Consider the following 27,186-nt stretch of genomic DNA (forward strand, 5'->3'; position numbering starts at 1 on the left):
TGAATGTTAACATTTTTATTTCTTTTATGATGAAGAGAGTACAGAGGGCTGGGGGCAGAGACATCAGAGGAAGAGGAAAGACAGTGTCACCTCTGCAGAAAACACCCCTAAACTGTACATAGAAGAGAAATGGAGTCCCAGGGCCGCCTTTCCCAGCTGGAAAATCAGGACCAATCCAGGTGAGTTTTCCAGTAACTCCCATGGCTACAGGGCATATGCCAGCCTTCCCAGGAGTCCTGGCCATATCTCCAGGTGCCAGGGGCTCAAACCCTCTCTTCTATTCCCAAAGCAACCTGGCCACTCTGTTTTTTCCCTCTCAAGTTCCTGACTCGAGTCCCGTGCTCTGGTCTCTGTCTCCTTCCTCGTACTTGTCTGACTCGAGCCAGATTTGCACGCGTGCCTCTGGTGTCTGCGTCATTGTCATTACCATTGTCATACCTCAGAGGTATGCCAACAACCTTCCTCCCACTCAGAAGATTCTTCCAACGCCAGGCCTTTTAGCTCAGCCCCAGACCCTCTTATCTCCCCATTTTACCTCCCTGTCTCCTCCCTCCTGGAGCGCAGAGCCCTGCACTTGGGCTTCCAGACAAGCCTGGTTTATGTGGAGGGGGAGAGTGGAAGCATATCCCCTCAAGGCTTTCTGAGGACCCTGGGTTTCATCCAAACAGACTGAGCTGCCAAGACCTTCCCTGCCACCTTCTTCAGTTTCTGTCATTCACTCCCCTCCACTGAACCCCGTCATAGACAGCACTCAGCCCCGGGCCTGCCTGCAGCTCATTTGGTAGTAAAAGCCGTAGGGAGGCGGTGACAGGTGCTCCCGGAACCAGGCATTTTTCCGGCTGTGAGCATGCCCACTGTATACGCAGTGTGCAAGAAAGCCGTTGTCAGTCACGTGAAACGGTTGCTATGGAACGTGCGGAAAGTGAGAACACGATTTAATTGTGGATTTTATTAGAAGTGTGATACTAGTCAGGAAGGCCCAGAAAGCTGGTGCTGTGGCCACTAACCAGCTCAGGGAGAAGAAAAGAGCAGCAGAAACCGCTTTGGAGCTCCAGCTGACGTGGACCTGCGTGGACATCCTCCGGTCTCCTGGCCCCGTTCCCCTCGCCCAGATTTGGTAGGTGGAAGCTCTAAACATTCGCAAATTCACAGTCATAGTCGGTCATTCGGCACATTATGAACTTCCACTGGCGATCCCTGTGGGGAGAGAGTCAAAAGGCAAGCCAGTGAGGACAATCGCTGCTGAGGGAGAAGCAGTGAACGACTTTTGGAGGATTTAGGAACCGAAGGGGCACCTAATCTCATGTCGATCTCTACGAAGTCTCTAGAAAACCATCAGGTAATCCATCTGTGAGGTCAGGAGTTCTAGACACCTCCTTGGTCAGGGCAGGTCGCACCTTGCAGGTGACTGACAGGTTCCTCGCCACGTGGAGGTCCCGTTTGTCACTTGGGGTCTGCTGGCCACTGCTCTGTCCCATGAGTACCTCCAGGACAAATAGGTTCACAGTTTGGAATAAAAGCATTTATTTAGCATCGTCTCCTTTCCACTGTAAAGAATCTTCTCTTCCATGGGCCATCCATTTGCTCATTTATTCCTTTTCTGAGTGCTTCCCGAGTTCTAGGCTCCACACCATACACTATGTGTTTCCATTCAGAAAACACCATGATGGGGAAATGAAGCAGGGGGCCCACAACCCTAAACCCCCATAAAGCGAACAAGAAAATGCCCGCCATCCACGCAGGCAGAAATTGAATCGCGTATTCGTCCTAGAGGTCAGGCATATGGATGAAAGGCCATAGCATTCGATTGGGGAAAATGAGGTGTGGTGGGTATATTTCAATGGATGTTCTTTGCTAAGGGCAAGCCTACGTTCTTTGTTCACCCATTTAACTGTGCATTTAACTGCGTATATATACGTATATACTGCGTATATTTTTGAGAACCTGCGTGGCACTCTTCTGGCATAATAATACCGCCTAACAGTGATATGACAATTATACCCGCTATTTGCAGAGTAACTTTGGTACACCCAGCATCACACTGTTGCACAGGTTTGCTCGTTTAATCTTGACAGTGATTCATGGGTTTAAGTGAAGAAGCAGACTCTGAGAAATACGTGCCTTTCCTTAAGATAACTAGGCGGCGATTTCAGATTCCAAGAGTGTTGAACTCAAATCTTGCCCTTTCTCCTGTCCCACGATACCAACTGTAACTACGTGCCCGTAACCCCACCGGAGGACATGGCTGTCACATCCTTCGCAAAGTCCCAACGAAGGACAAAAATAAAAACCCATCCCATCCGTGGTCACACAGATCCTTCCAAAGTGCAGCCTGTCATTTAATCTTAGAATTATCCTTCTCCCCTTTCAACCTGCCAGGCTACTTCCCAGTTATCGTGAACAATAACCGATCCCGAGAAGGTCTCCATCCAGACTCTGATCTGGAAGGTAGCTCTGGGAGATACCTCTGGCCAGCAGCTCTGGGGCGTGCTGCTCAGTCTGAGTCCGGATTTGGAATTCTGAGTCTGTTGTTCCAAGTCATTTGCTTAAAATCATTGGCAGGAGGGTCTCCCAGTTGCTCCCCAAGGGGTTTTTTTGTTGTCACAACTATGGGGGAGGGGAGGTTGCTAGTGCCATCTAGTGATAGGGGTCAGGGATGCCGCTAAACATCTGGAATGCCTGGACCGGCGCCTGCAACAGAGAATCATCTGGCCCCAGATATCTACAGTACTCAGGCTGAGCAACTCCATACCAAGAAGAACCCAGTATGATTTGCATATGGAAGGAAAGCCCCTGCCCAGTAGGTCGGTCCTGCCCTGACAATATTTCTCCAAGGAGGTGGCCTTAGCATCTTTCAACAGAGCTGAAGGAACCCACATTGTGGATCTTTAAGCCACTGATTGTTAGCGACAGCAGCAAAATCTCACGGGCACGTTCATAGTAAACAAACGCGTGACACGGTATCTCAGTTTTCCAAGGTCCTGGGTGAATCCCCATAACTGATACATTTCAAGCCAATGGGAATTGGGTATTTTAACCACCAACATATATGTCTTTTGTAGTGATTTTGGATGGTATTCTTTCCATATTGTAGTCTTTCCTGCCTTCTTAAACAGGCAATGCAGAGCTAATTTTCCTGTTGATATGGAGACGTCACAAGAATACTGAAAGCCCTGCTACACTGTTACCCAGTCTGCCCTCTGGGATGGCACAGCCACTGATTTTCACCAGGCTCCCCTGGTTTTTGAGTTCTCAGGTCTTTCCTTTTCTTAAAAATAGTGTGTGTGTGTGTGTGTGTGTGTGTGTGTGTGTGTGTGTGCGTGATGCCATTTGGCGATTTCTTCTCCCTGGTGAAGAGTTTCATTCTAAGCACTATTTTCCCTGATCATTTTTAGACTTTGTGCTTCTAGAAAATAGACAACTAAGCTAGTTTAAAATGTGTCTAAAATAAGAACGATTAATGTGTGAGAAATGAAGGGTTCCCTTATGAATAAACATAAAGGTTCTTTGATGATGGAGCCTGAACCATGTAGGGGGCCTTTTCAGAGCTGCTTAATGTTTGTTCTTTTGTTTTTTGTTTTTTGTTTGTCAAATCCTGGGCCATGTTGAATACGATCACTTCAGTTAGGTGAGATGTCGTTTCATTTAAAAGCATAAATTTCCCCGAAAGGTAAGCCACACTCACATTCATCATAGTCCATTATTGAATGAGTCAATGTAAGTTTTGTTCTGTTTGCAAAACACGTTTGGGTGACTTTTTGGGAATTCATATGCTGCGTGAGGCGATTATCACCTGACAGAAAGTCCCTGAATTTATAGGGAAAGCGCTCTCTGAAATCGAGTGAAAGGCAGAGCTTAGAACATCATGGGAGACCTAGCTGGGGTTTTCCTTCTCTGGAGCGGCCTGGAACCCATCATTATTTCCAAGGGTGAGCTGCTCCATGAAATGGTTGATGAGAATATCTCCATTCCCACGGCTGTCCATCGCCCTGGCAACCTCTCCCTTAATTCTAGACCAAGGAGGAAATAAACTAGAGAAAACCCCAGATGGAAGTTCCTGCTGACATGGTCCTTGCTGGGGTCCCCAGTTCCTTGGACTCCTAGCCCCTGGGCAGGCTCACCTTTCCACTGCAGAGAAGGTGGTGGTCGCTCCTCGCATATAGTAGTCGTAATTGTAGGAAATCATGTCCATTTCTTCCCCATAGTGGCCTGGATATTCTGTGGTCAGCCTATGCGGGAAGAAGAAAAGTTTAGAGGAAGAAGCACTATCATTACAAAGAAGAGAGGGCGTCTGAACATCACGGGAAAGCCAAGCCAGAGTTTGATGGCCTCCAGTAAACCTTTCCGGGCTGCAGAAAGGCGATGGGCAGTTGCCTCCCACTTCTCATCTTCCTTCTTCTTGCCATTAAACTACGCGCTGAAAAAGCTGTAGATAACTCCTCGGGCCTTGAGGAAGTATTAATTAATATCACTAGTTGTCCGTTCCAGACAAGTCCACTGGAATCGTGTTTCCAAACTGTGGATTGTGACTTCTTAGTGGATCATGAAATCAACTCACCTGGTTATTTCCAAGTGAGGTTTAAAACATAGGGGCGCTTGGGTGGCTCAGTCGGTTAAGCGTCCCACTTCAGCTCAGGTCATGATCTCGCGGTTGGTGGGTTCGAACCCCGTGTTGGGGCTCAGAGCCCAGAGCCTGTTTCAGATTCTGTGTCTCCCTCTCTCTCTCGGCCCTTCCCCCGCTCGCGCCCTGACTCTCCCTCTCTCTCGAAAATAAATAAACATTAAAAAATAAAAATAAAAAGTAGAATAGGAAATATCAGAACACATGCTGAATGAAGGTTGTGTACGTGTGTGTAAAAACTTTGTTTCAAATATACTGTATAGGTGTGTGTAATTATGACGTACGCCTGGTGTGATAGTTTAGTATGTATTTTTTTACTGTGAGTCATGATTAAAGGGTTTGAAAAATATTAAAATAATATTTAATCCCCACAAAGGTAGTCTTTTCCTTGTCCACTATTGTTTTGTGGCGCCTGGAACAGTTCCTTCTATGTAATAGGTATTTGCTGAATAAATAAATGGCCTTGGGAGAGTCACTTAATCTCAATTTCCCGGTGTAGAGAAGAATGAAAACTACCTTATGAGTTTGTTATTGGAACTAATACTCGTCTGTGTGATGTGCAAATGGTAGAAGTTGAGCCATAAGGAGCAATTTGTTTCTTCTTCCTCCTCCTTTTTCTTCCTTCTCCTCCAAGATTAGGTTGATCCCAGGCCTCCCTAAAAGTAGGTTTGCTGTGGTCCACCCTGGAATAAATCTAGAACCTCCCGAGGCTCGTAAGGGGATCTTCAGGACCAAAAAGGGTCCTTTCAGTGTGAAATGGGTATGCCAAAGTCTTCATCTGCATCTCCAAGGCAGTTAGTGAGTGTCAATAATTTCATCTGATTTGGGTTCACCAGGTCATTGTGCGTTATTGTCTTTGATGATACAAAGACCTTCCATTATGTGGACTTAGTATTGCAATGATTGTCATGAAATCTTGAAAAGACTGATTTATAAACTGGAAGGGCTCGGAGGAAAATCTCAGAGCTTGGCTGCAGCAAGATCAATGGTTAGCTCAGGATAACGTGGGGTTAGCTAAAGCCCCAAAAGCCCCTTCTCGAGGCTCACAATTCGTCTTCACATTATATAGTTGCCCTCCTTCTGAGACTTTTCTCAAGACATAATTATGCTCCATTAGGATGCCAAGCTCAACCCAGGGGGGGTTATATGTGTTTTTGCCTAATGTATTCATGAAGGAAAATTAGAGTCTGCTAATTCAGAAATCTATTCAGTGCTTCTAAAGGGACCCAGAACAGGAACTTCCCTTTCTAATGAAAGTGTTAAATGACTCATAAATGGACTTAATAGGGCTTCACTTGGATCCCATTGGTTTCTGATCCACGAGGATTCTAACATGTGCTAGACTAAAGTTTATCCAAAGGAAAAAAAAAAAAAAAGAGGCATTGGTTGAGAATGTTAATGATGCAAATTAGGATTAAAAGTAATGGGGTAGGAGGTGTTTTCCTTACTTCAGGGAACATAAAATATTTTCCGGAACTTTGAAACACTCTTTGGATACAATGCATGAAAGCTAAGTGCCAAACAGTTTTATATGTGTGAAGGCAGAATCTACATATGGCAATACTCTATTGAGCTAAATCCAATTACTGAAATTATTTGGAAATGACCAGGCTAGATATTTATTTGTTTTTAAATTTTTACTGATCTGACCTCAGATTACTTGGTTAGTTAAACAAATTTGGACTAACGTGGAAAAGAGAGGCTTGCATTAAAAAAAATCATGAAGTTCTAAGCTTCGAAGGGGAAAAATGTATCCAATACTTTAACTAGCATTTTCTATTGCTTTATTTTTGGTAGTGATCAGATACAGGTCCCCTGATCAACTGGACAGTTGGTCTCTGTGGGGGACTGCGATCCAGTAAATTTCTAGATTGCCTGCGATCCAGTAAATTTCTAGATTGCCCCAGAGAAGGCGTGCATGCTCATTAGTACATTTCTGTCTCCGTCCCGCCGGGTTTTTGTTTTATTTGATGTTTGGTTCTTGTTGTTATTTTGTTACAAAACTGTGAGATCAAGTTTGGACTCTCTTACCGGACCCTGGATTAACAGGGCCAGGGAAGGAATTTACATATTGATGGAAATTATGCCTGCTCTCTGACGCTAAAAATGTAGAGAAAGAAATGGCCCAAGTCATGAGTGGGAAGTGAACAACCCAAAGACCATCCATAGAGGGAACTACTGTTTCAGTACGATCCAGGATCCTGAGTTTTAGAACCAAATAGATGTGTCGCCATTTTAGTTCTTGATCGTGTTGGGCACACACAACACGTCTTAATAGAGGAAAGCCCCAGCAATAGAGAGAAAAGAAAGAATGTAAACGTTCATAGCTGGACACTGAAACAGGGGTGTGGGGACTTGTCAGGACATCAAAAGAGCCTATAAGGAAGCAGAAAAACACTGAAATGGGTAGATTATTGAAGGTCTCTATTGGGATCCTCACATACTCCCTTACACAGAACTGTGTGTGTGTGCGTGTGTGTGTATGTGTGTGTGCGTTCCTCCTATCACTTTGGATGAATGACTACTGGGGTACACTTTCTCACCCCATGATACCTACCTACATACATAACTACATACATAAATGATACCCCATTTATGCCATCTGCAAGCAAGACAAAGAACTTGACCGAGAACTTACAAAGTGAGGGAAACTAAGCGAGAACTCGATAACGTGGAACCCCTTTACAACTTCCTGTGTTAGATGGGGTCGAGCGAGATGGAAAGAAATTAAATAACGTCTCACGTACGAGCCGAAGAAAACTCAGACTGAAGGGATTTTTAAGATTGATAGAGGAGATTCTCATCTAAGATTCTCATCTAAGATTAAAGCCCTGAAATTATCAACAGGCCCAACTAGAGTCAAAACAGGGCTGCTGCCTGTGTCCGTTACCACTGATGGAGCCACAGCCGACAGATGTCCCTGCTCCTTTTGCTGTGAGAATGGGGCGTATCACAGAGCCAGGCCCAGATATGTGTTATCACAGCCATTTCAAAAGAGGGAGTAGAGCTACGATTTAGTTGGATAAAGAGGCCGGTCTTACTGGTTGTTAGAGGTTTGGCTGAGGACTGGGTTTAATAAAGGAAAGGGTTTTAAATCTATTCCTCGGCAGAGAGTGACTCAGTGTGAAACCGTAACAAAATCCACCTCTATCATCGATTACAGGGCAGTTGAACCTACAGTCAAACGTCACAGCCCCGGGATCGGTTTCCCACCCGCCTGATCTGCTGGCGGTGGGGACAACTGGATTATACGACGGCCTCCTGCAGGCTGCTGTCAGGCCGTGTGCCCCACCGTTTTGCACACGGACAACAGGGCCTTGTCTCGTGGCCCCAAGTCAGCGAGGACCACGTCCCCAACCTTATCCCGCCGCATGGGACAGCAGGGGAGCACACACCACAGCCTCCCGCAGGTAAAAGCTGGAAGAACAACCCAACTTTTACAAATTAACGCATCAGGATGGGAGCTTCAGCTTCTGTCTAAACAGGAATAAACTGAGGATGTTTTCTGACCCGTTCTTTGGTGAGTAGCCCACGTTCAATCGACATTTTAGAGAAGCTGCTTCTGGTCAGTCCAGCCTCTAATCCTGTTTTCCTCATGTTTCCTCCACGTCCCAATCGGCACCTTATTATTTTATTTTATTTTATTTTATTTTATTTTATTTTATTTTATTTATTTTATTTATTTCATAGTTTGAGAGGGAGGGGGGAGAGAGAGAGAGAGAGAGAGAGAGAGAAGGGGAGGGACAGAAAAAGAGGGAGACAGAGAATCCCAAGCTGTCTCCACGCTGTTAGCTCAGAGCCTAATGCTGCGTTCGAACCCGCGATCATGGGATCATGATCCCGTGGGATCATGACCTGAGCTGAAATCAAGAGTCGGACGCTTAACCAACGGAGCCACCCAGGTGCCTTGTGCACCTTATTTTAAATACCCTCTTCTAATGTCCTATTACTTGTCGGCCCCACATACGTAGCATTTAATTACAAAAACAGGATCCCATAAATATGTCTTTTTTTCACGATGATGACCAATGCGGTGAACTCCTTAAGGGGACAGTGGCCCCCACAGTGGCGTGAAGGAGAAATTCAGCATTTGTAGAACTGATGTGTTGAGGTTGGCCTACGTTCTACATTTGGCTACAAAGAGGTTGTCCCTCTCCGGCAGGCAAATCACGGAGAAGTTTGTTTTTGTTTTTGTTTTTTTTTTAAATAAACAATCTGCTCACGATCAATCCTCTTGCACAAAGCTATTCCAGGCAAGCCAGCAGTCATGAGGATATTTCAGGTTGGACTAATTTGCTAATGGCCTGGCATCTCCAATAGGAGCTGCATCAGAACCTGTCTGAATTATTTGCGCAAAGATGTGCAAAGACCCAAATGCAGTTATGCATGAAGGAAAGCACCTGCGAAGGGACAGCCACCTGGCTTCTCCCCCAGAGAGCTGGGGAACTGGCCCCGTGGGGCTGAAGGCCCAGGTCTCTGCCGTCACCCAAGTGCCATCCTCTGTGGAGAGACCTTAGACCCTGAAGGGAGGGAAGAAAAGAACCTCGGATGCTCATGTCGACCTTCTCGTGGCGTTTTGGAGATTTAGATCGCAAAAGCTTCAAATACGTATCACAGCACATGGAAATGCGGTTCCAGAGACATCTCTGACTTCAATCAGAAGAGGAGAACCTCTAAATATTTTCCCAATTGCTCTCTTGGAACTGAATTTCCAGCTCACTGGCCACGCCCAGGGCTGCTCAGCCAACACATTGATTTCCACGCTTCCTGGCTCTCATCAGCCACATTGCATCACGGTCGCCCCGGTCTTCAACACTGAGGGGAACAACTCCGCGTCCCACATCTCTGCCCCAGCTCACATCACCCCCTTCTCTGCTGTTTTCCCTTCTAGAGGCCCCGCCGCCTTACTCCCTGGTACTTCGCCCCTGTGGGTCTTAGTTTCTCCTCTGGATTGAGAGAGCTCAGCACTGCGTGCGGAGCCTAGGGCTGGGAGGCAGCTGGACCTGCTTGAAGTAAACAGCGGGCGCACGCTAGGTGCTCGAGACATAAAGGGTACCATCGTCATCCTTCCTGGGAACTGAATCCAAGTCTCTAAATGGTAATGTATTTTATATCCATTCACATTCACTGGCTGCTGAGGCAAAATTAACGGAATGAGCGATGGTCTCTAGACTTCAGTAAAGGCAAGCGGACTAGCTAGAATGACGCAACAGATTATGTCTATCGCCGCGAGGGTTGCCTTGTTCTGAGGAGCTACGGGGCCTGGCTTTGGGGTGGCCGACGCTCACTCGCCAACAAGCCACACCTCTGAAATTGCTGCTTTTGAACTTTGAGCCTAGGGTGGAGGTGGTGGGGGGAAACGCATCACTGCCATGCAGGCAGCACATACAATTTCTCAAGTGCAAAACACTGTGAACAGCCGCGCGGGCTGATGAAAGGTGTGACTGATTCTGCCTGGGCTCAGAGCGGCTGTTGTCCCCCAAAAGGAGCGCTTTGGGCCTCAGGCAATGCGAGGCAGCCACTGTTCATAGAGGAAGTGACTACACTCAATGCGAGTTGCTTTAAAATGGGAGCGGAAGGGAAAAAAAGTGGTTAGAGAGGGAGGGAGCCAAAACATAAGAGACTCTTAAAAACTGAGAACAAATTGAGGGTTGATGGGGGGTGGGAGGGAGGGGAGGGTGGGTGATGGGTATTGAGGACGGCACCTGTTGGGATGAGCACTGGGTGTTGTATGGAAACCAATTTGACAATAAATTTTGTATTAAAAAAAATGCAACATCCGGTCCTATTGTCTCAAAGTGTGGGTGTCGCCACCTCTCTGATACTGACTCCCAATGGCTCGGAGGAACCAGTGTAGAAGCCGCCTTTCTTCCCAGACTCTGGGCACAGCGCTGAGCAGGGGCGGGGGTGACAGACAGCAGTGGAGGTGCCTGTGACGTCATTCTTGTCCCTGCCATGACTTCAGGCAAACACCACCCATCTTGTATTGAAATCTGAACCACGAGACCCAGAGTTGAAGGTAAGTTTGATCAAGTGCTCTAGAGTGGGGGGGGGGGGGGAGAGAAGAGTGTTCTGGTAAGCTGATTTCGTTGTTGTGGACTCGAGCTATCTGGGCATTCAGGAAAATGTTCTCTGGCGTCAGACTCGAGCTTCAGGGAGAGGGGAGCTGGGCAGCAGAGAGTATAACGTGCGAGAGTCATGGGACGTCTGGGTTGGAGGAGAACTGAACATGTCGCCTATATTGATTCTGAGGAAGAACATTATTCTTTGCCCATCCAGACATACTATGCAATGAACGTAATGAAAGGCCACAGGTCTGGAGAAGAACCATAAGAAAAAGGAAATAGATGCTCAATTCAAAACGGTTGGTTCCTGGGACCCATTGTCTACACGTGGCCGGCGTCACCTGCCGATGGGGGTGTTCTGGTACATGGCAGGCAGCAGCTGTAGCTGCTGGGAGCCTGGGGATTATTAACACACAGGCTCCAAAGGGTTGTGGCTCAGTCAGCGACATGTGTTTGTGGTTTGCAGACAACCGGACAAAGATTTTGAATTCTCACATGTAAATAAAGACATGTAAAATGTACATATGGAACCCATCCAGTGGGGACTGTTTAGTGACAGCGTGTCTGAATCTATCAGCAATTCTCTCTTTTGCCAGAGTTCGGTGAGGCTCTACTCTCTAATGAGAAACTTCAGTCTGAAGCGAGAGCAGCACCTCGGTCCGAACTAAACAAATGAATCTCTCGCTCATCTGGGAGGTGGTGGGGTGATTTGTGGGTTTTTTTTTTCTCTCCCTGCAAGAGCGGTGCTATTTCCGAATCCTTGAGGGCCTGCACGCACAAAGAGGATAGATGCTCATTTAGCGCGTTCCAAACAGTGTCGGGCTCAGTGCAGCAGATCGGCTTTCAAAGTGGGAGAGTAAAAACGTCCCCCCAACACATGCGTCTAGTTTCCGGGGAGGTAATTCAAGCCAGTTTAAGTGACAGAAGGGGAGGCTACAGATTGGAAGGTTATCAGCGGTTTTCACCGTGGGAAGGTGTGCGAAAACACTCCTCACCCCGACAGGCTGTTAAAAGGATCAAAGAAAACAATGCGCGTGGAAAAATCCTTTTCAACTAGAAAACGTCATCCTAACAGTGTCAGGTTTCACCACGGTTCCTGTTCCTATGGGCTTGCAACGTTTATCCTAGAAATTGATGAAGGGCCTGTTTTGTGCCAGGCAGTCCTCGGCGAACGAGACCTAATTTTTGCCCTAGAGACTTCATTCAATTTAGAAAGACATATAATAGAAGGAACGTCATGACTCAGGCAATTTAAAGACATATGATATAAGGAACGTCATGACTCAGGCAATTCAAAGATGCCACTAAGATGTCTAGATAGCCCGGTGGGATAGTGAGTGCATGTGGCAATCTCACTTTGCAGCTTCTCCAAGTTTTCCTTGGGACAGCCATGGTGGCTCTTGGCTCTGACACCATGCAGTCAGAATAGATGCAGCTAAGCAAAGCATTCCTCGGAGGGGCTTGCCTCCAAGTTGACTTGCCGTGTCTTTCTGAGTCATTCTCTCCTCTTTCCCCCCCACTGGTTCTGTCAACCCTCTAGGTTGGGGGGGCGAGAGGAGGGCACCGCAGGCAAGGCTCGGGGTGAGTTTTGCCATGGGGCCCTGAACGTCTCCGGCAACTGAAGAAAAGTTGCTCATCTCCCTTTTCCCGTCTTTAACCCAAGGCGTTTGTTCCTTCGTATCTACGTCCCCATTCATGAAATTCTTCACATCCTAGCAAGTCGTGGGTTGCATCTAAGGGAACTCAAAGAGTCGTTTCTAAAGTGCGTGAGAGGAAGGACATCCAGACCTTGTGAGGAGCAGGACGGAGGCTGGAACCAGCGCTCCAGTGATCAAGGGAAGTCCGGGGCATCATGAGAAAATTAATGGAATTTTGAGATATAACGATCTGGATGCCTCTGGGGTCTCAGCATTTATTAGTTGGCCAGGAGGCTGGGTCTACACGGCAGCTGGGAGGGTTGAAGGGGACAGATCATAGCCGGTGGCAATACCGGGTATATATTATCTCAGTCCTCACAAAATTAGGGCGGGTGTCCATCCTGCCCAGGGAAGCCCGCTCTGGGCTGACTCCTGTTTACCCCCTCTCTCCTGAACATGCTCCTCTGGGCCACCCGGTATCCTGCAACCCTGATGCCTCCTTTGGAGCCTAAGGGGAAGTCTTGCCAATGTGGTGATGGATTAACTGACTATTAGTTTGTGGCTTGCTCTTTCAGATAATTTATTTGCGATGTAACTGGCTCTGAATGCCTTGCCACCAGGGAGGCGGATTTCATGGTGGGGGTGGCCTCTGTCGGCCGACTCGGGCCGGGAAGATTGGGGAAAGCCCCATTTCTCAGGTCACAGTGGGCAGACTCCTACCTCCTTCTCTCTCTCAGTGGGGCCCAGTCATCTTTCAGACCCTCATCCTCTCTTTGGAAACAATTCTGGGCATCTGGTTGCCCTTTGCAAAAGCACCTTTGGAGTCAAGGAATTTTTAGGGCTCAAAACAACCTCAAAGATCTTTTGGTGGCTTTCGGGAGTTTAAGGACTCTGTAAACTTTTGTTTAAACACGCTGAAGACAGGATCTATAGCTTTCATGAGATTCTTAAAAACCTCAGAGATCCAGAAAAGATGGCTGGACTTGAGACCCCGTAGAGAAGGAAAGTGACTTGCTAGAGATGTCACAGTGGACGAGGAGGAAGGCTGGGGGAGGAGGGGAGGGAGGGAGAGGACACGTCAACACAGAGACACAACCTCAAGCTTCTTGTTGCCCCATCAGGGTTTCCACACTGTGCCACCACGCACGGGCTTTAGGTCCTTGCCTTTGGGACCTGTCACAGTTCTAGCCTATGTCCTAGTCATGCCTGTGCACCTGCCACGGTGGGGTAAGAACTGCTTTATGGAGGCAGCTGTGGAGAGTTGGAGGAGGCCCCTGCTCCATCATATGGAATCTGGATTTTCTAGTCACCATTACTTTGGACAGAAAAATGTTAAGCCTTTGGAACTGCCTTCCTTAGAGCCACACAGGCATCTGTGGAGGAACTCTGGTTGCAGAAGACAGCATAACCCACAAGGCTGCCCCTTCTGGCATCACACCGCAGAGAGATAAATCACTTGAGTGAGCCACCCTTCAAATGTTGCCACTTTGGGGATCCATTTGTCCAAGGTGGAAATGCCTGGCTCGTTTGCACACCCAGGAACTTGGGACAAGTTCTAGAGGTGACGTCCCCATGAAACAGCTGGGTGACTTCGGACAAGTGACTTCCTTGTCCTATCGTTCTGTCTGTTTTCTTTCCTGCCAAAAGAGGGGTGTAGGCGCATTGGGTTGGCGACCTGTAAGGTCCCTCCCTGCTAGGATATTATTCTAGCCTTTTCCTTAATTTTATTTGTTCATTTCCTTCTATGTGCTGGCTGTCGCGTTCTAAGCTTGTCTGTGACCGCCCAGGCTTATCTGAAGCCAGAAACACGGACCAGAGCACCCCCCAAGCTCCCCTCGGGACCCCAGGCTCCTTCCGCCAGGCTCACCAGCAGGAATATGGACATCTCTTGCTGTAGCGACAGCAGTAAAACTGCCATTCCCGATCCAGCACGGACTCAAAATAGCGGCTCTGGAACCCCGCCACCAGCCCATTGTTGGAGCACGTCTGGTACCTGAAGAGAAGAGAACAATCCAAAGTGAACTAGCGACAGAGACACCCAAGACCCCGGCTGCCACCGTGACCAAGCCAGGCCATGCTTTGACTGACCTAGATTCCCAACAACGTATTCCATTTTTATGCAAACAGTCAAGACTTCGTTATGTTTGTAGAAATCACATTACGCTCACCGTTAAAATTCACATGATTCAGAATCTTTCAGCTGAAGGAAACTTGGGGGAACACTGTTCCCGACAGACTCCTACGAATGTAGAGTTGGATAGAAGAGAGCGTGAATGGATGGACGCACTTACCCAGGAGTCTTCCTACCTCCCGCTAAACCATAAGCTCTACCTGGTCAGAGCAGATTTGGGTCAGATTTATCCCCAGTGCCCACGGTGGGTCCTGGTATATGGAGGCACCGCCACAGGGTGGTGACAGGCCAACTGGGCCTCAAACTGGGCCTCAAACTCCCTGGACGAGCATTTTTCCTGCCTGAGACGCTGCGTTCTAATTCTTCACGGAAGGCAACCCCTCCTTTCTGGTCCACAGACCCTCCCCTCGACCACGGGGCGTGGTCACCCTTTCCTTGTCGCTGGGCCCTCACTCTGGGGATCGGCCCCTTTTCCCTTCACAGCGCCTTCCTCACTAAGCGTTGGTTTTGGACGGTGTGTGATCATTTCTTCCTTTGTCCCACCTCCTTTGCCCCACTTCTTCTCTCCCATCCCCCCCCCCCCAACAAATCACACTGGGGCCTGAAGGTTGCCACCTCCAGCTGATATTGAGGATGCTGTTCTCCACCTGGCCACAGAGGGCTCCCCCCCCAAGGGGGGTGGGGGTTGCTCACAAGTCCTTCCAAAATAAGTCTTTAGCTCCTTCGGATTCTCTGCATTCCCCACCCATCCGGCCACGGAGCCCGATCCCTCTCTCGAGTGAGCGGAGCAGGCGGTTGTCTCCGTGCCCTGGCCCGACAGCTGCCGGAACACAGCCCCGTTTTCCCAAGTACCGGTACGTTTCCAGAAACGATCACAGATAAAGAATAAGTGCTCCGTGCTGACGGGTGGGAGGGGCTGTGCTGACACACAAACTAGAAAACCATCGGTGGTGACGGGTTTCACGTGATTCTTTGGAAGTGCTAGAAACGATCTTGTGGACCTGACGACACTAGCAATTAAATATATTTCATGGCTCTGATTGGAAGGCTTTACTCTTGCATCCCTCTCCGTGCTTCCGTGTGGAGAGAACTGAGACCTGGGCTTGGTGCTTGGCCAGCCATGCAGATTAGACTGGGTTGCTGTCCCTGGAACTTGCAACAGGTGCCGGGACCCTAGAGACCTCAGCTCCAGGAGCTCAGGAACGCAGATGAAAATGCCCTTGACGCGCTAGCCTTCTCTGCCCTACCGTTGCCCACATCTTATCGGAAGCAGTACCCCCTTGGGAAGATGCCTGGCACGTGTTGGAAGCCACGTGATTGGAATGGGCTGCCAGGCTCTGGGGCAGTGGAGTGTCCAAGATGGTCTATGATAGCCTCATTCTAGCAGCGTGAGTGAGAGCTTTTCAATAGAAAGCGCTAAAAGTTGTCCACGAAGCTTCTGGTGTCTTCTTTCTTACCATCACTACGATTCTGGCTTCCTCTATAAAAAAACAAAAAATGTTCCTTCTCAGAACTGAGCCAGGCTGTGGTTTCCCTGTGGCTGTTGTTCCATTGTTCTGGTTTGTCAGAGGCACTCGGATCACCACGGGGACAGGGTTCCCAGGGTGATCATTTCCCTCGAGTAAAAATTAGTGCGGCAAGAGAAGCTGACCTGAGCCCGTGGAGTCCCGGTGCTGAAGGCATTCCACGTCCTGTGAATTCTCCGCCGGCGGTCAGCCGGGCAGCTGGCCCAACGTCCCGTAGGGCAAGTGTCCCTGTCACTCCCTCATTCGCCACCTCAGGAAGGCTGCCCTGTGAAGATCATTTGGACACGACAGGCGCGGGGCGTAAGACCGTGTGGTAAAAGTTAGAGAACCACACAGGGCTCGCCTCTCCTACCTTCTGTCCCGTCACCTACACGTGTTGCTAGAGCGAGCCTGCACCGGGGTTTTGGTAGTGCGTGTGGCCAAGCCATGAAATTATTCCTCCCTGAAGTGGATTTTTGTCGGCGGCCATTTTCACTCTCACGTGGCGATCGGCGGAGCAGAAAGGCTAACAGCATGGGATATGCTGCCGGACCAAGTGCTCCAACCACCCCCAGCTGTGTCACCTTGGGCGGGTTTCGTAGCCTCCAACAGCCTCGGTTTTCTCATTTGCAAAACAGGCATCATAATCGCACATACTTATGTAGGTTATCGTGAAGACCAAATAACACCACGCAGATAAAATCCTGGCGCTTACTAAATGACTTATTATTGACGCTTTCGACGCTTGCTCGGTCATTTGTTATTGCCATCATACTTTCATTTCGTCCACTTGATGACTGTTGAGCATACTCGACGAAAGCAGCCTCGGCTCCCCAGTCTCTGGTCAGAGGAAAGCTGGTGGACCCCAGTGCATTCTCTGAGGGTCTGTTTCCCTAAAACAAAGCTCACGGGGGTTGGATGCCTTGGTTGCAGACACACACCCACTTTGGGTTTTTTTTTTTTAATTTTTTTTAAATGTTTATTTGATTTTTGACAGAGAGAGACAGAGCCTGCACGGGGGAGGCGCAGAGGGAGAGGGAGACGCAGAATCCGAAGCAGGCTGCGGGCTCCGAGCTGTCGGCACAGAGCCCGACGCGGGGCCCGAACTCACGGACCGTGAGACCGTGACCTGAGCCGAAGTCGGTCGCTCAACCGACTGAGCCGCCCAGGTGCCCCGACACACACACCACTTTGTAGTATAGATACTTAGGTCTCACTTATCACCCCCAGTAGAAGGTAAAATCCTTAAGGGACAGCTTGATCTTTAGTTTGAAGTCCCCACAGTGCCTGACACAATGGGTCTAGCAGATGTTTAACAGAAGAACGAACGAACAGATGACTGATGACGGAGTTGACTTGGGAGAGCCCATCGCTTAGACCGAGAAAGGACCCTGAAACTCCCCCCCCCCCCCCCATGAAGTTTCCAGAACCCAAGTGAGTGATCATCTCCCCACATCCACCTTCACCCTCAGGAACCAAGCCTCCTCAGGCTGAGGGTGTCAACTGAATAGAGCTTTGGGCATTCCTCCCCTCCCTTCTGGCAACTTTCGATCTTTTCTGAAAGCACCTTATTTGACAAGAGTCACTTAAACATTTGGCCACAAGCTACAGAATCACAAACACGGAGCAGGCAGGGGAGAAGAAGGGTGGGGGTGGCTGTAGAGGGGAGGGGTGCGGGGGAGCAGGGGAGGGCTGGCATGCCTCGAGTGATTCAAACCAGTCGTTAACAATGGTTAGTGATGGGGGCGTCTGGGTGGCTCAGTCAGTTGAGCGTCCTGCTCTTGACTTTGGCTCCAGCCACGATCCCAGGGTCATGGGGTTGAGCCCTGCATCAGGCTCTGCGGACAGCGGGGAGCCTTGTTGGGATTCTCTCTTCCCTCTCTCTGCCCCTCACCTGCTCGTGTGCTCTCTCTCTTGCAAAATAAATAAACATTAAGAAAAAGAAGTGGTTGGTGATGAAAAGACACAACAGAGGCTCTGCTCCCCTTTCCGGCACCTGTGCGATGCTCCTGAAGGGGCCTACAGGAGGATAAGGACCCAAGCCCGTAGGCTTCTGGGTGGCTTATGACGGGACCCCATGGAAGCCTTGGGCCCAGATTCCCTGAGAACCTCGGGGTGCCCTGCTTCAGAGGCTGTCTACTCCCCACGTCGGAAGGCAGCCTTGCCTTCTCACCAACCCCGTGAAGGCCGGAGGCTCGGTTTTGTCTCACAACCTGGATCATTGTTGGCCCAGCTCCCCCTGACGGGAGAAACTTTCCAGAAGGTAGACTAGGAGGCAGTTACTTAGTCCCCCCCTTACGATCCTCAGGGAGGGACCTTCTCTGGGAAGTGGCCTTTGGAAAATGGCTTGTCTCGGGCCTATTGCCCCAAAAGGAGAGACAGAAAACATTCTCCTGTATCTGCCGCCGTCCAACAAAGAAGCATGCAGGGGAAGAGCTTTTGTTGAGGTCTGTGCCTGTCCTGTCCTTACCAGGCCGTGCGGAGCCTCACCCAAGTCACCGTGAGGACCGAATGAAAGAACGCCTGCAAAAGTCTTGGCCAAGACAGAAACCGGAAAAGCTGGTGTTGGGGAGACGGTGTGAGACACGGTGACCCGGCCTCCTTCACTCCGCCAAACTTCTCCCCCAACCCGGCTTGAGGAGGGCTCAAGTCCCCCCAAGAGAGACTCGTTATTTTGGAGTGAAGCCTCGATTCCTGCTAATTCTCTTTTCCCCAGAATAATCCTTCGGGTTCCTCTAAGGCATTTATAACAGAGTTCACAGGGTTTTAGAATGTTTCTTAAGTCTTTCAACAGACCCTCATCAGAACTTCCTCTGTGCCTGGTGCTATCCTCGGTCTTTCCAGAGGGCTGCGCTGGGAAGCACTCACTGTGGAAATTCAGACAGTGGGGAGAAGAAGGGGGTTGACACTAAAGGCAGAGAAGAAAAATGAGAGACCAGGTGGGGACCTTGGGACAGGGAAGCGGCCAGGGGCAGAGACGAACCCAGTTTAGGGGCAAAGTGTGACAGTGCAGGGTTTTTGGAGGTCAGTGCTGCACCGCCGAGTACTGGGCCTCCTGCCACAATGGTGGAGACGCGAACTACCTATTTAAATAATGTCGAGCTGTCCGCAGGCTGTTCTCTGCCTGCCTGCATCTGGGGAAGAGTTCTGCCGTCTTCTCTGTCCCGGTTTCATGTCTGCCGGCCTGTCTGCCGGGTTTCCAGATGGGGAAGCACGAATGGCCTGCTGAACAGCTTTTCTGGATAAAAAGACACAGGCCAGGACCGAGGGAGAAAGACAAATTCTCCCCACAATACAAACTCCTGCCCCGTTTTGGAAAAACACAAGAAGTCAAGGCTACCCCGAACGCCTCTGAGAAGATGCAGATGAGCTTCTATGATGGATTTATGGCCTGAGATCAGCTATGGCCTGGGAACCATTTCAGGTCACGTGGGGACTGCAGGCTCAGCCCCGGGAGACCTTGAACATCAATTATCGCAATGTTTGTTGACCAGGAGATCTAACGCTACCTCCAGGTCTAACTGAAAATGTGACAAATATTCAAGACGCTCGTAACGTACATTTAAATATTCATAGATCAGAACCGAATTGCGTGTTCCTAAAACAAAATGGTACGTACCCATCAGGGGTCTTTGTAAGCCAGAGATTTATATTTCAGCGCCGGCTTTCCAATTCACTGTGAAACTTGAGTTTCGGTTTCTAAGTAAAAAGAAGCGACCTTTGCCGGGGACTTTCCATGTGCCAGCCGTTGTGCTCAGCACTGTCTCTGTGTTCGTTATTTCCATCATCCAAACAATCCTGTGAAATGGCTTGAATAACCAGCCCCCCCCTTCCCCCCCCACCCGTCGCATTTGGTACACAAGGATACTCAGGTTGGGAGAGGTTAAGTGAGTCCCCCAAGGACACACAGCCAGGAATGCCTACAATATTATCGAAGGTGCTTATCACAACAATTCCAGGGGGTTGTCTTTGTAGAAGTAGAAACTGGGTCTTGGAACGTGGACATGATTTGCGTCAGCAGTTGGGGGGGGCAGTGTTTTTGAGAATGGTCCTGTTTGACTCCAAAAATTACCTCTCCACTGCTTCAAAGAAACACACACACGGACGCACAGAAGAAGCAATCCTAAGTCTGTGGGTCAGACTTATTTACTGGGAAAATTATGTCTGACAAGTGCCCCGGCAGGAACAAACCCCCTACCGGAGGAGGGAAGCTTTGCCATCCTGATCAGCCCAACCAAGAGCCAAGTTCGCAGAACTCAAGGTTTCCCCCAGACGATTGATTCCTAGTACTTAGAGGCGCGACCTTGATGGAAAGTTGGCAAGAATCCTGGATCTGCCATAACCCTCCTCCCACACTTGCCTACTTGCCTCCAGAAGTCATTCTTCGGTGGATGGGATATCATCGCCAGCCCAGCACTCACCACGGCTCTATCCAAGCACAAAAACAATGCCGACCTTTCACATCCGCCATCAGCGCTGTGGCATCAGACTGTCTGGCTTGGCCCCCCCCCCCCCCCCCCCCCCGCCCCGCTACTCATCAGCTCAGACCGGGCAAGTCTCCCAACGCTCTGAGCTACAGTCTCTCATCTGCAAAACCGGGAAATAGTAAGGCCTGCCTCCCAGTATTACCGTGAGGAACAAGTAAGATTAGATAGACCATGAGGAAGCCAAGGGCGTAGACTGTATATCATTTGTCTTCAGGTTCCCGGAGTCTGGCAAAGTTTGTGATGATGAGCATTTGGTAGGGAATGAATGAGCAAAGGAACGTATAAATGGGGAATGTTTATAAACTCCAAAGCGTCACATAAATTAGGCCAAGGGTAATAGCTCCTATGCCGAATGTATTTCTGGCTCTCTTGGCCTTTATTCCTCTTATACAAAGTGAGGAGACTGCTGTGGATTATTCTCCAGATCCCTCCCAGCTCCGAGCTTCTTCGACTCTGTTGCCGTTTCCTCATAAACTCCCGGTACATACCCTACTAGCCTGCATCGTTGTTTTCAAATATCTTTTTAGTTTGAAATAGATGCAGATTTACAGAGGAGTCGTTCCCTTGACCTTATCTCTCAGAACTCCGGTGCCTTGATGAACACCAAGGAAGTGACATCAGTACGGCCCTAACGTCCGGACTTCACTTGGAATTTCGCCGGTTTTCACACTAATGCCCTTTTGCTGTTCCGAGATCCAGCCCGGAATCCATATGGCACTGGGGTTCTGTGGCTTTTGAGATAAAGAGTTCACTACTGTATTTTCTTTTTTTTTTTTTGAAGCTTATGGGGACGTTAACATTTGGGGGGGTGGGAGAGTGGAAGCTAGAAAAGAATTTATCTTAAGGTAAGTGTGTCAGCCATCCTTTGTATGTTTTAGAGAACTTTGGGAAATCTCAAAAGACCATCCTGCAGGGCCGCAAAGGCACCTCGTCACAGTGAGACGTGAACAATAAAGTTGGGCCCTATATTACGGACAGTGGAATACCGAGACTCAAAAATGGAAACCAAACTGCGTCCCCTGCGGGAAAATCCGCAGGCTTCTGTGGTGAGGGCGGTGGGAACACCGGCTGGGATTGGGACTGCCCAAGCCACTAACGAGTCAGATTTAGTCTTGCATACGTATTTAGTGGGCCTGCTTTGCACAAGCCTTATCCACGGCGCTGGAGAATATTTTACGCAGCACTGAATAAGATGAAGTCCCTACATTTGCGAAGCCTGTTTTCAAGGAGACGAGCAATATACAACTACACATTGGCTAATGACAGGTGCACCACCACAAACATAAAGCGGGTTGGGGAGTGGAGGGTGAGAAATGTGAGTTTAGAGACGGTGGTCTGAGGAAGGGTCTCTGAGGAGGTGGGCGCTGTGTGTCCTGAGTGCTCAGAACCACAGATCAGGAGGGCTTGCCCCGTACTACCCAGAGCCCTGGTCTCCATTAGAATTGGAACACTGAGATTATGGAAAAAACTGAGTTTCTGCCCACCAGTCCCAGGTTCAGACTGACGTGGGTGCTCCCACAGCTCAGTGGGAGAGTTTTCCTTTCTCCTCTTCTCCATCACGTGGCTTGTCGTTCACGAACGGTTCGTTTTGCTTTGAATTCCCTTGCCTTTGGAGGCGCGTTGAGTAAGAAATTGACCTTGAATGCGTTGAAACTGTCAGCTCTGATGGAAGTGGCCATTGCAAAAGGTCTTCCTGAGGTCCTTTGAAGTCCAGGGGAGGGGAGTGGAGGAAGAAAGCAGGTGCCAATAAACACAATGCTGTTCCTCTGAATGCAGGCTCCACGCAAAGGTGGCTTGTCCAAACCCAGCCTCAGCAGATTCCAGAATCTCTGAACCTTTACTGACCGCCCAGGATGTGCCGGGCATCTGTTTACATTTAGATTTGGAGTTCCCGTATACACGTAGGGCTCCTCTACACATTTTTCCTTGCACCCCTATTGCGAAGCGGGTGTTACACCTTTCTTTCTTTCTAGAATGAATGCGCAGGGCCACAGGGCCGGCAGATGATAGAAACAGGAGCTGTGAATCAGGGGTTTCCTGACTCTTAAGACCAAAGCTCTTTCCACCGCATGACAGCTCAGCCTGACTAGAAAATTCCAACTTCATCTTGTTCCGCCCAGGACCGACATGTCCTACAGCTTGTGCTGTGTCAATTTAGAGAAGATTCCCCGGGAACAACAGAGCCATGCCCTGAAACAGCAAAATGCCACACTTGGGACCTAGGTAGAGCCTCCTGGTGGTCATTAGTTGGGGAGCCAGGATCCACACACCAGAATCTGGCACGGAAACCATAGCAAACAGCAGTGTTACGAGCCGCTCAGCCACGCTTGGAGCACCTTTCAAATCTGTGCTCTTATTAGCAAGCGTCTTTATTTTTATTTATTTATTTTATTATTATTATTATTTTTTTTAGCAAGCGTCTTTAGTAGACCCTATGTATTGTTGTCATACCTGTGCTCGAGATTCCTCCTGCCTCTTAAAATAAACCGGCAAGCTGAGTCAGTTATACAAGGCGGCCAAATTGCTTTTGGATACTAGCCCTTTATCCGATATGTCATTTGCAAATATCTTCTCCCGTTCCGTCGGTTGCCTTTTAGTTTCGTTGATTGTTTCCTTTGCAGTGCGGAAGCTTTTTACCTTGGTGAGGTCCCAACAGTTCATTTTTGGTTTTCATTCCCTTGCTTTTGGAGACGTGTCAAGTTAAGAAATTGCTATGGTTTCTATATACAATGGAATACTACTTGGCAACGAGAAAGAATGAAATCTGGCCATTTGTAGCAACGTGGATGGAACTGGAAAGTATTACGCTAAGTGAAATAAGTCAGGCAGAGAAAGACAGATACCATATGTTTTCACTCATAGGTGGATCCCGAGAAACTTAACGGAAGACCATGGGGGAGGGGAAGGAGGGGGGAAAAAGTTACAGAGAGGGAGGGAGGCAAACCACAAGAGACTCTTAAATGCTGAGAACAAACTGAGGGTGGATGGGGGGCGGGGGAGGGGGGAAGTGGGTGATGGGCATTGAGGGCATCTGTTGGGATGAGCAATGGGTGTTGTATGGAAACCATTCTGACAATAAGTTATATTTAATATACATATATATATATATATATATATATATATATATATATATAAAAGGCAGCCAAATTGTGCAAAACCATCAACGACTCTTTCCCCAGAGCAGATTACAAGCTTGCAGCCCGTGGGAAGACGTAACTGCCCCTCAGCCTACAAACAAATCCCTTCCTTTCAGAGTTTTCACTGACAATGAAGTCTCAACTCGAGGCAATAATCATCTAAAAACATGCCTCTGGGGTAATTGGTGTCGGTCCTGGGGCAGCCGAGGTTTACCGTAAAGGGGCTGTTTTTCATGGTTGTGCATTTTTAACTCTGTGATTAGCTGAGTAGCAAGCTGGCAAGTTTAAAACTAAACATCATTTGCTTCCTCTGCCTAGCAGGGATAAACACAAGGATCAACAGAATGCCAGAAAAATCCAAGTGCGTTTTCAGGGCCAAACGGAGCGTGGGGTGCTGGAGATGTGAATTCTTCTGGGATCATGTAGTGGGGCCACTCATTTTCCAGATGAGGTGGGAACCCAGAGAGTTGAACCACTGGTCCAAGGTCACATGGTCTTTAGAACCCGGATCCAAACCCAAGCCTTCTGACTCAGAGCCCAGGGCTTTTCCTTTGGGGTGAAGAAATCATCTCCGAGTGCCGTTTTATTCTGTCTCTAAAAAGGGGGATTAGAAAGGGGACCCGTCCATATCATGGCCCCCCAGATGGAAGGACCAGGTGGGAGTATAACTGGGTTGGTCCTGAGCCCCAGGCCAGGCACTGGGACCTGCTTCAGGTCTTTGAGGTGAGGCTAGATTCTGAGTTGGCCGCCTACCAGAAGGAGTTTGGGCTAATTAAATCTGCTCGCCGGAGGCAGTGGGGTAGACGGGGAAGGCCGGATGAAGGGCCCCACTTGCAGCTGCTTGTGGGACCCTCTCCTCATCCCGTCCACAGGCTGGCGGAACCCCTCGTCAGTCATGGGTACGGAGCTGGTCCCCCGTCCTCCAGGGCCGGGCTTGTGCTCTGACCTTTGCAGATCCCATCCTCCCAGGATGAAGAACCGCCTTGAGTCCAGCCCTGGCCCCCCAGCTGAGCCAATGGCCCCCACTGGGCGGGGGCAGCGGGCTCTCAAATAGCTCATCACCGGGACCACGCACATCCACTTTGGAGTTAAGATCCAAATCCTGGCTCTAGCACTTTCCGGCTGAGGAAACACCTGGGCCTCTAGACCACAGTTTGTCTGCCTATAAAATGACTTAGAGATTTGTTTTGAGCACTAATGAGGTAATCCATACAAAGCACTCAGCATGGTGCCAGCCCAGCGGAAGCACTCGATAAACAGTGGCTGTTTTTACCACTCAGAGGTCCCTTCTCTTGCCTGGCTCCTCCGCGGGTCACTGTCTTTGCCTCTTGGCCTCTCATCATGGTTCTGTCTGTTGACCCAGCGATCCCCCAGAGTTTGACCACCCCAACCCCCTCTATGCCACATGCCTGCTGGAACCTTCATAGAGCCCTGCCTTACAGCAGCCTCCCAGCTGGGCATCCTCCTCCCTGGACCTGCCTCCCCTAGGGCTGCCCTCCCCTCCCAACCTCCCAGGGCTCCCTTCCCCTTTCCCACCCTCCCCCCCCCCACCCCCAGGGTTCCTGCTCCCAATCCAGGCTGAATGAATAACCAGCCTAGCCGTCAGTAGTACTGGGATGGGCTCCTGACCAAGTACTGGGGCTGGGACGGTCACACCCCACAGCGAATCACAGACTTGGACCGTGTCCATGCCATTGACTGTGGCGGAGCCCCGTCAGGCAAAGAGCAGCCCTTCTCCCCCAACAGTTTTCCGTAAACTATTTTACGGCAGTGAAACCCACTTTCGGCTCAGGCAGAGAGAAGGGGCTCAGTATTTATAACTGAGAGAGCACATCTTCTCAGGGTGGCAGAGAGGTTTTTCATTTCGCTTCTCTTTGCCTACATTTCTCTGCCCCCCCCCCCCCATTCGCTTGCTCTCAGTTCATGTTTCTCAAACGGTCTGTGGGGAGGGGCCAGTCATTTCTTGTCCCCCGACAACCATGCACCAGTATTTGGTGAAACACTAAAAATAAATTCCTGCGAAACGAAAACGCCATCCGGACACCACAACGACGTTGGTTGTGGGCTCTAAAGTGTCTTAAAGACTGCCAATTTCCGTACTCCTCGGGTCTGCAGGCCGGGAACCTTCTCGCAGACCCAAAGCAGTCCCTGGACCAGATTACGAGGAGGGCGGCCTCTGGAAGGAACAGAGGCGCGGGGGAGCCCGTCTGCACTCCCCATCCTGGGTCTCTGTCGTCTAATGTCGCCGCTGGGCAGCGGCCCCCCCCCGCCCCCAAGAAAGCTACAGTGCACTCCTGGCCTAGTCCTTGGAGGCTGTGGTCAAGCCGATGCCGGGGGACAGATGTGCCACCAAGCCCCCGCCCGAGAGCCCAGGCCGCCCTTACCACTCCATTCCAGCTCTGTTGATTTCCTCCCACCAGCACTCCGTGGGCTCCCCGAGGTTCTGGGGCGTGGGCATGCAGGCATAGTTCCACTGTCTGTCCGAGCCTTCTTTCTTGTTGAAGATGCTCCTCACGGCCACCACCACCTGCCCGTGGGGACACTGGTAGCTGAAGCCTTGCCGGTTCAGGTTGACCCACCCGTCATCGCTGTAGTCATGGTACTGTTGGTAGGGGTACCCGTAGTCACCGTACTGGCCCCAGGCCACGGTGACCAGGGCCAGCAGCACCCACAGCCGAGCGAGGTCCATGCCGCCCGGGCTTCTGGCAAAAAACGTCACCCTAGGTCTGCGGGGCTGACCGTTTTATACAGCTGCCGCCGACATGTGGCTTCCAGATGTGGGAGAGCAGGTTCCAAGTGCACTGTGTCATTGCTGAAGCAAAACCTCAGCTCGGAGAGCCCGGGCCATGAGTCCGTCCAGCTCGTTTTAAGGTGGAATGCTAGGGAAATGTAAGGAACATACAAATGAAAGGAACTCCCTGGACAAAGACCCACCCTGCGGGGAGATTATAAAGGCAAATGGCTTCACGCCCCTTGGAGGCGGTCACCTGAGACGGCAGGCTGTCTGCCCCTCGTCTCTCAGGACCTCCCCTCCCTCTGCTCCCCTCCCCCAGCAAACCCCCCCCCCCCCCCGATTCGTTCCCCCAACTAGCCTTCCAGGACCCCCCGGGTACCCGGAGTGATTTCAAAACACCCAAATAGTAGGGATGAAGGGACGGAGTCATTTAGATTTCTGCAAGGCCAGATGCCCGGTTTCTTTGACGTTCCCAGCGCAATGTCTTTTGACCTTGAGTGGGTGCATGTCGTGCCAGTTTGCAAGGCTGCTCTGTGAATTAGTAAGTCACAAATGGAAGAGCTGTGGGCCCCGGGAAACGAAGGTAGGCATCATCTCTGCACTTGAGCAATCCCCTGAGCTGCTGAAATTGGACCCCCCCCCCCCCCGACATCTACTAGCTGTGCTCTGCTCTCCAGTCTTAAAGAATTTAATCCGAATCATCTGAACTCATCCTTCAGTGTTTTTCCTCCACGTTGGGGGTTTTCTTTGTATTGAAGTATAATGTACATACAATAAAATTCATCTTTTAAAATGTTTAGCATACGGTCATTTAGCCCCCACTATAACTGAGATGTAGGACGGGTGCATCAGCCCCCGAATCCCTTTTA

General features: G+C 49.7%; 1 protein-coding gene across 1 annotated transcript; it reads right to left on the reverse strand.

The window, feature by feature from the left end:
* DPT (dermatopontin) lies at positions 1 to 26,317 on the reverse strand. The gene is made up of 4 exons (XM_060643440.3): positions 25,968 to 26,317; positions 14,191 to 14,316; positions 4,122 to 4,229; positions 1 to 1,197 (listed from the first exon to the last, which is right to left on the reverse strand). The coding sequence occupies exons 1-4, from the start codon at positions 26,270 to 26,272 to the stop codon at positions 1,131 to 1,133; spliced, it is 606 nt and encodes a 201-aa protein (XP_060499423.1). The 5' UTR covers positions 26,273 to 26,317; the 3' UTR covers positions 1 to 1,130.
* Between the last annotated feature and the right edge of the window lie 869 nt (positions 26,318 to 27,186).

The sequence above is a fragment of the Panthera onca genome, chromosome F1 (assembly GCF_046562875.1).
Source record: "Panthera onca isolate mPanOnc1 chromosome F1, mPanOnc1 haplotype 2, whole genome shotgun sequence".
NCBI lineage: Eukaryota > Metazoa > Chordata > Mammalia > Carnivora > Felidae > Panthera > Panthera onca.